At 44.8% G+C, this 14620-nt stretch overlaps 1 protein-coding gene across 1 annotated transcript in view; it reads right to left on the bottom strand.

Moving 5' to 3' along the window:
* Positions 1-14620, bottom strand: part of NFATC4 (nuclear factor of activated T cells 4) — a 164074-nt gene that overhangs the window by 93140 nt on the left and 56314 nt on the right. The window contains exon 4 of the mRNA XM_075341305.1: positions 5222-5421. Coding sequence (XP_075197420.1) covers positions 5222-5421 — 200 coding nt within the window. The remainder of the gene's footprint in view (positions 1-5221; positions 5422-14620) is intronic.

Raw genomic sequence — 14620 nt, 5'->3', positions numbered from 1 at the left:
AATGGCACCCACCCGACGGACGTTCGTTTCAGCGACTGCCTGCGTCAGGTAGCCCTGTTTAGGCACCACCGGGGTTGTGCACCCTTTTTTGTATGCTCCTCTTTTCTCTACCTTGCACCTATTTAATAATAAAAGCATTATATATGTATATATTGACAAAGATGGTTGATCGCGTTTTTTGTTCTTGGTGTTTATATTTTTAGTTTGGACTTTTTTGAATATGGCAATACCAAATACATTTTTGTAATATATTAATTTAATTGATTCAAATTTGTATGATTTCTAAAAAAAAAAATTAAAACCATTCTGTACATATTAGATTTTTAGTTGTTGTTTTTTTTGTTTTGTTTTGTGTTTTTTTAGGGAATTTGAGCTTATGATACTACATACTATAATGCCATAGTTTTGAACTAGTTAAAAATCTTCAGCAAAGCCTCAGCTATCACAATAATGCAACAATCATCTGCCGGTAACAGAGTGGGCTCAGCTGTAAACTCACTCTACACACCCTCTCACCACTTGCACTGTACATGTACAGTGGATGTTGAAAGAGGTTAAACACTTTCTTTCAGAAGTCCTATAGCTGTACATACAGTGGGGAAAATAAGTATTTGATACACTGCCGATTTTGCAAGTTTTTCTATCTACAAAGAATGGAGAGAGCTGTAATTTCATCGTAGGTACACTTCCCCCCAATTCCAGAAAATCTCATTTTATGATTTACAAATAATTAATTTGCATTTTATTAATAAAATAAGTATTTGATATGATAGAAAACCAGAACTTAATATTTGTTACAGAAACCTTTGTTTGCCATTACAGAGATCAGACGTTTTCTGTATCATATGACCAAGTTTGCACACACTGCAGCAGGAATTTTGGCCCTCTCCTCCATACAGATCTTCTCTACAATTTTCAGGTTGTCGCTAGGCAACATTGAGGTTCAGCTCTCTCCAAAGATTTTCTATTGGCTTCAGGTCTGGAGACTGGCTAGGCCACTCCAGAACTTGAAATGCTTCTTATGGAGTCACTACTCAGTTGCCCTAGCTGTGTGTTACATGTCACTGTAATACTGGAACGGTAAACAAAGCACAGCACTTCTAGTGTCTGGGTGAGTGCACTGGTAGGATCCAAACTTGCAATCAAGTAGCAATGTATCCAGGCACTTCAAGGTGTGTACCTGTAGCGCCCTTGAGACCATCAGGTTGCTGCAAGGTTCTGCATCCCCACCAGGATGCGGGGCCTACCCCCCTAGGTACCCAGAACCCCAGTGCCGGTACCACCAAAAACCCAGGTAATCCCAGTTTTCTCCAACAATTCCCCATATAATGGTGCTTAGCTAGGGTGGGACCATGGATGGCCGACTAGAGGTGGAGCCACTCCAGTCCACTAGTTGACCAGGTGGGAGGGCCAGACTGTGGAGAGAAGTCAGTTGAGTAGTGACTGTGGAAGTGTGAAGGTGGAAGAGAAGTGACACCCTAAATTGGGTTGACAGTGACCTGGTACCCAGGAGAGGTGGTTGCCGGTGGAGTACTCCCGGTACTACGCACCGACGGGATACAGGACCCTAGGACAGGAAAGAGCTTCAAGCCGGCCTGTTAACACCTGCACAGCAAAGGGGACCATCAATGACCTTGCTGACCCTAAAAAATACAAAGACTCAGTAGCAAAGAGCGACTCGGGGTCAGGACCAGAGACTTCATCCCCACAGGGTTCATGCTACCGTCAGGTGGACAGGGGTGGCAAACCACAAACCGGGGACCCCCAGTGTTCCATACCACGCGGGACCCATTTACCAGACAGGTGCCGGGGAAGAAGGTACCAGAGAACCAGACTGGCACTGGGACGAGGGGGACCTGAAGGCGAAACCAGCCGGCCTCGGGCAACCAGCTAACACCTTCAGAACAGTGAGTAAACCAGTTACACTGAATACCTCTCTGGACTCCTTCCGATGTCCACCGCACCATACACCCGCTGGGGCAATACCCTACTTGCGCAGGGACTACCATACTAGCTGCCATACCATCAGCCCCAGTAGAGACACTGCAGCGGCGGCTCCCTATACTTAGCCTCAACACCGCAAGTGGCGTCACAAATAACTTATTCACAAATCCCCTGTAAATATCCCCATTACAAAAAGGGCCCAGGGCACGGAACCAGGTAATGGCCACCATCGTGACATTTCCAAGAGAGACACTGCCCGGAACTGAGTACCCCATATCCCTGAGTGCTAAATACCAATTTGGATTTTATTTAAAAAATATGCCTCAGACTACAGTCAGTCCTCTTTCTGCAGTATGTGAACTGATGAAAACCTATCCTTAGGTCGTAATATCTTCACTTATACACTGGATACTGCTAATTTTGAAATAAAATCCAAATTTGTACACACCTTGGAGTGCCTGGTTACATTGCTAATTGTCATGCTAGTAGACTCAGCCACGATCCATCTTCAATGCTCTTACTGAGGGAATGAGGTTGTTTACCAAAATCCCACAATGCATGACCCCCATCCATCTTCCCTTCAATACAGTGCAGTCGTCTTGTCACCTTTGCAAAAGCACCCCCAAAGTATGATGTTTCCACCCCCATTCTTCAGTTGGGACGGTTTTCTTGGGGTTGTACTCATTCTTTTTCTTCTTCTTCCTTCAAATACGGCGAGTAGAGTTCTATTTTGGTTTCATCTGACCACATGACCTTTTCCCATGCCTCTTCTGGATCATCAAGATAGTCATTGGCAAACTTCAAATAGGCTTGGACATGTGTTAGCATGAGCAGTGGGACATTGTGTTATTTGCAGGACGGAATCCATGACAGTGTAGTGTATTACTAACAGTAATCTTTGAGACTGTGGTTCCAGGTCTCTTCAGGTCCTTGACGTGGTCCTCCCAAGTAGTTCTGGGCTGATTCCTGACCTTTCTCAAAATCATCCTTACCCCATGAGGTGAGATAATGCATGTAGCTCCAGACTGAGTAAGACTGACAGTCATCTTGCGTTTTTTCCATTTTTTAATTATTGTGCCAACAGTTGTTGCCTTCTCACCAAGCTGCTTGCCTATTGTCCTGTAGCCCACCCCAACCATGTGCAGGTCTTTAATTTTTTCCATGGTGTTCTTAGACACTTCTTTTGTCTTGGCCATGGAGGAGAGGTTGGAGTGTGATCGAGTGTGTGAACAAATGCCTTTTATACAAGTATTGAGTTCAAACAGGTGCAACTAATACAGGTAATGAGTGCAGAGTAGGAGGGCTTCTTAAAGAAAAAAATAACAGGTCTGTGATAGCCAGATTTATTGCTGGTTGATAGGTGATCAAACACTTATTTCATGCAATAAAATGCAAATCATTTATTTAAACCCTTCACCTCCGGGCAAATTTCCATTTTTATTTTTTGCTCCCCTTCTTCCAAGAGCCATATCTTTTTTATTTTTCAGTCAATCTTGCCATATAAGGGCTTATTGTTTGCAGGACAAGTTGTACTTTTAGATAAAATCAAAAGTTTTATCATATAGTGTACTGGAAAATGGCAAATAAATGCCAAGTGTGGATAAATTGCAAAAAAAGTGTGATTGCATGATTGTTTTTGGGATATTTTCTTTACCTTATTCACTATATGGTAAAACTGATGTGTCCTTGTGATGCCTCAGATCAGTATAAGTTCGTAGACACTAAACATGTATAGGTTTACGGTTATCTAAGGGGTTAAAAAAAATTCAGACGTTTGTCCAAAACAATTGTTGCATTTTTTGCACCATTTTCCGTAAACTGTAGTGTTCTCATTTTTCGGTATCTATGGCTCAGTGATGACTTATTTTTTGCATCCTGAGCTGACATTTTTAACGGTACTATTTTTGTGCAGATCCTATGTTTTGATTGTCTGTTATTGCATTTTGCCCAAAATTTGCAGCGACCAAACAACGTAATTGTGACGTTTGTAATTTGTTTGCTGCTACGCCATTTACCGATCAGATTAATTGATTTTATATTTTGATAGATCGGGAATTTCTGAACTCGGTGATACCAAATTTGTGTATATTTCTTATTTTTTTAACCTTTTACTTTTCAATGGGGCGAATGCGGGGTAATTTGAACTTTTAGGTTTTTTTATTTTTTTTTAATTTTGTAAAACTCTTCTTTCATTTTTTTTTTATTTTACTAGTCCCCCTAGGGGACTATAACGATCAACAGTCTGATCGCTCATTTATTTCTGTAGGTCAGAGCAGCATTGCTCTGATCTGCAGAAAAACTGCTCTCCTCTAACATACGGCCCTCTGCCATCTGTAAGAGGAACTGAATCATGATAGCTACAGGAGTCATCACATGACCCTGTGCTACCATGGCAACCATCGGATCCACATGATCACGGGACGTGACTTCTGATGGAGCTGGGTGAGTGAGTGCTTACCGCGGCTGGGATGTACACCGTGCTGTCACATTTTGACAGAGTGGTGCAAGGGGTTAATAGGCACAAGTGGAGAGCAGATCTACTCGTGCCTGATAGCCGCATATGTCAGCTGTTCAAATCAGCCAACATGTGCGGAACTCACTGCCAGGTGCCCGCGGCAGCCGGCAGTGAGTATACCGACATGAGGCAAGACGTACCCAGTATGTCCAATGTCGGTAAATGTTTAAAAATCCTGCAACGTGAATTTCTGGATTTATTTTTTGGATTCAGTCTGTCACAGTTGAAATGTACCTCCTATAAAATTACAAACCTCTCCATTCTTTGTAGGTGGGAAAATATGAAAAATCAGCAGTGTATCAAAAATTTATTTTCCCCACTGTATGTCTTAAATAGGACATAACACCAGGTCAAAAGTGGTGGCCAATTTTTGACTTCCTGCTGCTCCTAGGTATGCATTTTTTTTTTCCATTTTTCCTTTTAACTCCACCATATGGTTCCGAAGATATGGGTCTTTTAATTTTTATGGTCATTAGCAAGGTGGCATTGCTCACTGGGTAATAATACAGGGAAGCCCAAAGATACACCCCAGAGCATCCTATAAGCAATGCCCCCTTGTAAAGATCATAGAAATTAGCACTAAATATAAAGACCCATAAGTCTGGAACTATCTGATGGATTAAAAAAAAAAAAATAAATGAATAAATATAATACTAAGAAGCAGTGGGAATATAATAAGAGCATAGTCTGGCCCCTAGCGACAGGTCCTCTTTTCTACTCACAGAAGAAGTGTAATTTGCTCCTTTGTAGCATGCAACTTACTTGGCGCACATGTTGTTCTCAGGCAGTAGAGACATTTCCAGAACTTTGGTGCTTGCCACCAGGGCTTCATAACTAGGTGTAGCTACCATTTTTCCTGTGATGCGATGGACTTGATAGAACGCATGAGGTCTCAGGTTGCGCTCATCTGCAGTGCCGATGAACATCTGAAGGGTAAGTGGCTTTTCATTGTATCCTAGAAGCTGCAAATTATAGCATTAGATTCAGCTTTCCATGTCTTGAAAAATGTGATTGCATAACAGATTATTCCTAAGAGGTTGCAAAGACTTGTACCGTCTAATGTTTGAAAGGATCTATGTCAGTCCTTATTAATGTTCACACATATGCATATTGATCAACTTTAAAGCGGCTAACTCACAAAATCAACCCCTCACTAAGTGCTCTGTAAGGATATGTGAACATCATAGCGCATGATTCCCTTTTTCGGAACTCCTAATATCAGCCAGAAAGGAAAGCCACTCTGTACCATAGGCTTCTGTTTCAGTCTAGTCATCCTTGTCTTACGTACGCACCTCATCAATGAAATCATAACACCATGAATGAAAATTCATGGAATTATGGAAATCACAGGATAGATAGACATTTTGATGAGATGCCAATGATGAAAAAATGGAAACAATTTTCAAAACATCACTATTTATACATTATCAAGCATGAACACCATGTGGAGAAATTAACCAGTTACAAACATCATGGCATGCTATCAGTGAGGTTATTAATGGTTTCATAAGGAATGTTCTGCTATGCTGAATGCAAGAGCATCCAAATCATCAAGATATGCTGATTGCAGCTCCATTTATAGTTGCTATCCAATGTTGTCCCAGTTGTGATTAATGGGAGACAAGTCAGGAGATGCTGCAGACCATGGTATCACATTTAGGCCATGCAGATTGCTCATAGCAGCACATGCTATATGGGGCTTAACATTGCCATATTTAAAAACAGCTCTTGGGACACGTTGGAGAAATGGCCATACCAATGGTTCTTCCATCAAATCAATGCAATACTGAGCTGATAGTGTACCTGGATGGAAGACTAGAGGTGTCAGCTACTGTACTTTATGCCACCCTACACCATAATCCTGGGAGAACCAGTATGACATTCCCTCAGACAGGCCTCTTCATGGTGTTACCCACATCGTCTGTTCAGATTTGAAGAATGACGCATAGCGATCCATTCTGTACTGCAAGTGAAATTAGATGTCACATACAAAGCCTAAGGCATCAAACAGTGTCTCCATAAACCATCAAAAGGCATTTGCACAACATAAGATTGTGAGGCATACATCCATCTACAGCTGATCCACTGAACTGACACCACCAGTTAAAAGGTTATCACGGTGCAAAGCAAGACAACAGTAGAGCCTAGAAGGTCTGTTCTCTTCAACAATGAGTCCTACTTTTGTCTTGGATGCAATTACAGTCAGTTGTTCCTAATACCACTTGGGCCACACCACAAAGAGGCCTTCAGGAGGACATTCAAGTGTTCCAGGAGCCATGTTTCAACAAGACAATGCCAGGCCACATGTTGTTGGTGTTACGGTGAGCGGCCTGGGTGGCCCAAATGTACTATCATGGCCTGCAGTGTCTTTAGACTTGTCTTGCATCAAACACATCTGGGACATAATTGGTTGGTAAGTGCAGAGAGCAGCCAGTAAATTTCTGCATGTGGCACTCATAATTGATAGTGAATAAATCAAAATGTTTAAACATTTTTAATTCCATTTTTTTTATCATTTGTACAATATTGACATATATTTTGATCCTGTGATTTCCATAACTTCACGACTTTTCTGTCAATCCAATTTACAATTTTAAATGTTGAGCAGTGTATATGATAATCATTTTAAATTTAACTATGCTATATTGATTCTATGAAAAAAACCCTCAAAGCAAAACAAAATATGCATTGTCTTATATGTGGACAAGAAAAATCTCCATATACAATATTGCCCACATGCAAAAATGAGACATGTACACGGAGTAATCTGTGCATAGTGAGATCTAGGACCTTCTAGCCAAGTCCGTCTATTAGGCTGTGGTCACATTAGCTTATAGCGAGAGAATTGGATGTCATATGTTAATGACTCTCGGGTCCAACTCTGCAGCCACTAAGGCGGGCTTTGCACGTTGCGACATCGCAAGCCGATGCTGCGATGTCGCATGCGATAGTCCCCGCCCCCGTCGCAGGTACGATATCTTGTGATAGCTGGCGTAGCGAAAATTATCGCTACGCCAGCTTCACATGCACTCACCTGCCCTGCGACCGTCGCTCTGGCCGGCAACCTGCCTCCTTCCTAAGGGGGCGGGTCGTGCGGCGTCATAGTGACGTCACATGGCAGGCGGCCAATAGCGGCGGAGGGGCGGAGGTGAGCAGGATGTAAACATCCCGCCCATCTCCTTCCTCCGTATAGCTGCCGGCGGCAGGTAAGGAGATGTTCCTCGTTCCTGCGGCTTCACACACAGCGAGGTGTGCTGCCGCAGGAACGAGGAACTACATCGTACCTGTCGCGGCACCGGCATTATGGAAATGTTGGAGCCTGCACCGATGATACGATAACGACGCTTTTGCGCTCGTTCATCGTATCATCTAGGATTTACACACTACGACATCGCAAGTGACGCCGGATGTGCGTCACTTTCGATTTTACCCCACCAACATCGCACCTGCAATGTCGTAGTGTGCAAAGCCGCCCTAAGAGCCAAGTGTCATATTACTGTGATCCGATTCTCTCATACGCAAGAATCGGATCATAGATGTATAGAAGATGGATAAATTAATTTCTCCATCTTCACCATTGCCTATCTTGGCATATATCGGACATGTGAGTGCAGTCCAATGTTCACACACACCCAGAGACTTGTCCGAGTGCACATGATCCAAGATACACTGCCAATTGCAGCATGCAATGAGTTTTTTCTCATGACGAATCCGCATGAGAAAAAAAAAATGCTGATTGGCACTTCTCTACAGTATAAAAAACATTGGATTCAATATATATGCATATATGAGTAAAGAAAAGACCTGTTATTTTGACTAGGGTCATACATGGGGTTTGCCATGAGCCCACCTTGTGATTATAGTAATAGTTGACTGATTATTGATAATGGCCAATCTATTTTTGAGCAATTATATGGGTGTGTGCTGTCTCTTCCCTTGTAGCTAGCCTCATGAATTCATCCAGATCAGCCATGTAAGAGGCAGAACTCAACACTTGGTGCTATCCCTCACTGAACTGCTGCAGAAGAGCGTGAGTACAAAAGGAACAGAAGTATACTGTACATAAACCCCGGAGTATATGTAATACATGCATATGTGACGCCCTGGACTAGCCAGGTAGTCACAGGTAGACCCCCTGCACAAACACCAGCCCCTAAAAAGGTGTGACCAGCCAACCTAAAAATTCTGAGTCACCCCTCTCAGGTCTTGACGTTCACACCCGGGGTCAGAGCCAGGCGGTTGGCCACGCCCACCGAGGAGTTCGGATAGCCTGAGGCGGAAAAAACACAAACAGATCAGTTTTGGAGGTGAAAGAGAGAGGAGTTAAGAGTAAACGTCTGTCAGGGGTCTGGGTCATAGCCCAGATACCCTGTGACCAGGAGGCAGACGGTGGTTGCCGCCTGCAAGAGCTGGGAAGATGGCTGGTGGAACCGTAAGGGACCGGGTCAGGGTAGTGGCCTGCCGGTACCGAACCGGGAAACCAACTGGAAACCGGAGCACCAGGAGGGGTACTCAGACCCGGAACAAGGTCCAGAAGCTACCCCGTCAAATTCACTGATTGAGGTCTGGACCTTAGGTCCTTTCCCGTCTCAAGACCCGAAAGACGGCAACAGCCCTCCGAGGGGGATAGAAAGCCACCGCACAGGCAGGGAGATCCCACGAGCCAGTGCCTGCAGGCAAACGGGTTCCCCGACACACACAAAGCCGGGGAGCGGACTACCATTGCTGAAGCATAGGCAGTCAAGATTCTACCACAGAGGTGCAGGAGAAAGGCGGGAACCACCAACCTGAGTAAGGGGCAAAGCGCAGCCAGCTACGGGCACCGACCACCATCCTTTTTGGTTTACCAAACACTCCGGTGTATCTGTCATAGTGAGTACAACAGTGCCCTTGGGCCGCGCACTGCACCACACCATCCCGCCCGCATCTCACAACCACCGGACCCCGGGACCATCACCCCCTGCCCATGGAGGGGTCAACACCAGGCTGCATAACACCGTCCCCAGGAGCCTAGTTAACGGCAGCATTGGTGTCCACATTCACCACAACCTGTGGGTGGCATCACGAACCTGCATCCCTAAACGACACGGCCTCGGCCATGAACCTTCCCCACCGAAATCCCTACAGCGCCAGCTTCCCTTCAGAGCGACGTGACCCCCGGGTCCGGGAGGAGCTCGAGCCACCCACCGACGAGCACTGATCCGAGCCCCGGGGCGGTACACATATTGTCCAAGAGATGTAAAACATACTGCCACTGCATAATGCTTACTTTCAAATTTGGTCGGCTTATACTGTAGTATTTGACTATATTTTCTTGCTTGAATTAGATCCCTATTTCCAGTGAAAGCTAATATTCTATAACATTTTTCCAACATTTTGTGAAAGGTCCTTACATGTTCCATACTGTATACTGGGGCACAATGAGAGGTTTATAAATGTAGGATTGAAGAGTTTTATGGTGTTGAGGCCTTTGTTCTAATTACACTCTATTGAGATGACTGGGAACTCCAATTGCAAACTACACCATGTGCAGAATTATTAGGCAAGTTGTATTTTAGAGGGGTTTTTTTATTATTGATCAACAACTATGTTCTCAATCAACCCAAAAGACTCATAAATATCAAAGCTTAATATTTTTGGAAGTTGGAGTGTTTTGGTTTTTTTTTAGATTTGGAAGAATATCTGTTTGTGCAGGTAACTATTACTGTGCAGAATTATTAGGCAACTTAATAAAAAACAAATATATTCCCATTTCACTTGTTTATTTTCACCAGGTAAACCAATATAACTGCACAAAACTTAAGCCTGCTTTACACGTTACAATTAATCGTGCGATCGCATTTGCGATCGCACCCGCCCCTATCGTTTGTGCGGCACGGGCAATTTCCTGCCCGTGTCGCACAATGCTGTAAGCCCCCGTCACACGTACTTACCTTCGAAACGACCTCTCTGTGGGCGGCGAACATCCACTTCCTGAAGGGGGAGGGACGTTAGGCATCATAGCGACGTCACACACCGGCCGGCGGGACGCAGGTAAGCTGCAGTTCATCATTCCCGGGATGTCACACGGAGCGATGTATGCTGCCTTGGGAACATTGAACAACCGGACGTTCGATTTTTAGAAAATGAGCGACGTGTCAACGATGAACGAGAAGGTGAGTATTTCTGCTCGTTCATAGCTGTCACACGCTACGATATCACTAATGATGCTGGATGTATGTACTTATGACGTGACCCCGCCGACATCTTGTTAGATATATCGTAGCGTGTAAAGCCCGACATGCAAAAACAAAACCCCAAAAAAATAGTGACCAATATAGCCACCTTTTTTTATGATGACACTCAACAGCCTACCATCCATAGATTCTGTCAGTTGCTTGATCTGTTTATGATCAACATTGTGTGCAGCAGACACTACAGCCTCCCAGATACTGTTCCGGAGGTGTACTGTTTTCCCTCCCTGTATATCTCACATTTTATGAGAGACAACAGGTTCTCTATGGGGTTCAGATCATATGTTTCTTGTTCAAAGGTGGTCATTTTTCAGCCTTCCTTACCTTGGCCATGTCCCTGAGTATGTCACACCATGTGCTTTTTGATACTCCAGTAACGTTGCAGCTCTGAAATAGGGCGAAACTGGTGGCAAATGGCATCTTGGCAGCTTCACACTTGATTTTCCTTAATTCATGGGCAATTATTTTGCGCCTTTTTTGCCCAACATGCTTCTTGTGACCCTATAGGCTATTTGCCATGAAACGCTTGATTGTTCGGTAATCACACTTCAAAAGTTTGGCAATTTCAAGACTGCTGCATCCCTCAGCAAGACATCTCACAATTTTGGACTTTTCAGAGCTCGTCAAATCTCTTTTCTGACTCATTTTGCTAGAGGAAAGGAAGCTGCCTAATAATTAAGCACACCTTATATAGGGTGTTGATGTCATTACACCACACCCCTCCTCATTACAGAGATGCACATTACCTGATTTACTTAATTGGTAGTTGGCTCTCAAGCCTATATAGGTTGGAGTAGGACAACGTGTATAAAAATTATCTTGTGTTCAAAATACTCATTTGCCTAATAATTCTGCACACAGTGTAGAGCTTCTGTCATGAAGTGATTACCGGACCTCCACCAGGTACAAAATCTTGGAACCCCTGACGAGTACAGCAACACATGGGATACACCAGGAACACAAAACAATGGTGAGCCCTGGCACTAGGCAGAGAGGAACAGGTTGTTTCCTGCACTCTCTAACATCCCTTCTCATCAGCTAGTCGCCGATCACATGCCTAGGCCCTAGCTTGTCCTGAACTCACCCTGGCTAGAGAGAAGCCTACCAAAAGCACTAGTCTCACCACAACAATTATACAACACAAGGGAAGGGAGGCCGGCCAGTGGGTGGAAAAATAGACACCATATGGAAAACAATCCATGCAGCTAAACACCATGGCTAAGATTGTCATTGAACCTCAGTTTCTTCCAGAGACTCGCTTTTCCAAAGTGGACAGCTTAGAAATGAATATTCTATAACTGGCATCAGATGATGAGACATTTGACCTTTTATAGCAAAGAGGAATGATTACAAAGAGCTGCACCTGAGATCCAGGCTACAAGAGATGGCCAGACAGGAAAGAGTCCTTAACCCCTACAGCATCAAAAGAAAGCAGTTAAATTTAAACACAAGCTCCAAACCTGCACATAATAAGGCAATATGACCTTCTGGTCCCAGACTTGCCAGAGGGCTCCCTTGAGCGAGGTTCAACCATAACAGCTTCTTGACCAACCTCTGACCTAACAAATACTATTGACTGAATAGACACAAATTCCTAGAGACATGTGAAAACAGTGGTAAACATTAGTGATAATCGAGTATGCTTGTTACTACTCGGTACTCGCACGAGTATCACTGTACTCGGGCTACTCGGCGGGTACCGAGTAATTTCGCGATACTCGTGCTGTACTCGTGGTCTTCATCTTTGCATGTTGGCGCTCTTTTGAGAGCCAGCCCTCATGCAGGGATTGGCTGGCAGACCACTGCAATGCCACAGCCCTGTTAGTTGTGGAATTGCAGTGATTGGCCGGCCCGCACAGCGTGACTGAGCCTTTATACCGGCGGGCGCGCTGTGCTCTGCACACAGCCATCTCATACTCCCTGATTTCCACGCCCACAGGCGCCTATGATTGGTTGCAGTGAGACACGCCCCCACGCTGAGTGACAGGTGTCTCACTGCACCCAATCACAGCAGCCGGTGGGCGTGTCTATACTGTGCAGTAAAATAAATAAATAAATAATTAAAAACACCGGCGTGCGGTTCCCCCCAATTTTAATACCAGCCAGATAAAGCCATACAGCTGAAGGCTGGTATTCTCAGGATGGGGAGCTCCACGTTATGGGGAGTCCCCCAGCCTAACAATATCAGTCAGCAGCCGCCTAGAATTGCCGCATTCATTATATGCGACAGTTCTGGGACTGTACCCGGCTCTTCCCGATTTGCCCTAGTGCGTTGGCAAATCGGGGTAATAAGGAGTTATTGGCAGCCCATAGCTGCCACTAAATCCTAGATTAATCATGTCAGGCGTCTGAGACACCTTCCATGATTAATCTGTAAATTACAGTTAAAAAACACACACACCCGAAAAAATCCTTTATTAGAAATAAAAAACAATAACAAAGTCCCTCATCACCAATTTATTAACCCCGACAAACCCTCCATGTCCGGTGTACTCCACAGTCCTCCAGCGTCGCGTCCAGCTCTGCTACAGTCAGGTGACAGGAGCTGCAGAATACACCGCCACTTCTGTCAGCTTCACACAGCAACTGAGGTGAGTAGCGCGATCAGCTGCTGTCAGTCAGGTAACTCACGGCCACCGCTGGATCCAGCGGTGCCGCGATTAACCTCAGTGACAGCAGCTGATCGCTATACTCACCTCAGTTGCTGCATGGAGCTGACCAGAGCGGCGGTGAGTAGCGCGATCAGCTGAGCTGTCACTGAGGTTACCCGCGGCCACCGCTGCATCCACCGCTGGATCCAGGTAACCTCAGTGACAGCTCAGCTGATCGCTATACTCACCTCAGTTGCTGTGTGAAGCTGACCGGAGCGGCGGTGTATTCTGCAGCTCCTGTCACCTTCATGCAGCACAGCTGGACGCGACACTGGAGGTCCGTGGATTACGCCGGACATGGAGGGTTTGTCGGGGTTAATAAATTGGTGATGAGGGACTTTGTTAGTGTTTTTTATTTCTAATAAAGGATTTTTCGGGTGTGTGTGTTTTTTAACTGTAATTTACAGATTAATCATGGAAGGAATCTCGGGGAGACGCCTGACATGATTAATCTAGGATTTAGTGGCAGCTATGGGCTGCCATTAACTCCTTATTACCCCGATTTGCCAACGCACTAGGGTAAATCGGGAAGAGCCGGGTACAGTCCCAGAACTGTCGCATATAATGTATGCGGCAATTCTGGGCGGCTGCTGACTGATATTGTTAGGCTGGGGGGCTCCCCATCCTGAGAATACCAGCCTTCAGCCGTATGGCTTTATCTGGCTGGTATTAAAATTGGGGGGACCGCACGCCGTTTTTTTTAATTGTTTAATTATTTATTTCACTGCACAGTATACACACACACACCGGCTGCTGTGTTTGGGTGCAGTGAGACACCTGTCACTCAGCGTGGGGGCTTGTCTCACTGCAACCAATCATAGGCACCGAAAAGCAGGAAAGCAGGGAATACGAGATTGTTTAATGAGCGGCCGGCTTTTTAAAAAGAGGAAAAGCCGCCGGAGTTTAGTGAACAGCTGTGCAGCGCCGCGGCAGTGATCGGGGAACGGTAAGTAAGAGAGAGGGGGGAGAATGACCGACAGACTGTGAGAGGGGGACAGACAAGACAGAGAGAGACCGACAGAGCGAGACCGACCGACGGGAGATAGAATGAAAAAAAAAATGACCGACATCGCTAGTAAAAAGCACAAAACGTGCGTTTTGGACATCGGAGTGCCACACAATGTTTTACGTAAAATCTTTCATGTATTAATCTCAAAAAGTAACATACACAAGCTCTATCTCACTATTGGGTATGTGCCCTTAACATTTCCACCATGAAAATTCATTTTGGTGTCATTTTGGAAGGTTTTCTGGTGAGTCCGTAAAAATGGCGTAAA

Source organism: Anomaloglossus baeobatrachus, chromosome 1 (assembly GCF_048569485.1).
Source record: "Anomaloglossus baeobatrachus isolate aAnoBae1 chromosome 1, aAnoBae1.hap1, whole genome shotgun sequence".
Classification (NCBI taxonomy): Eukaryota; Metazoa; Chordata; class Amphibia; order Anura; family Aromobatidae; genus Anomaloglossus; species Anomaloglossus baeobatrachus.
The sequence above is the reverse complement of the archived record's forward strand: the minus strand, read 5'-3'. Positions and strand labels throughout refer to the sequence as shown.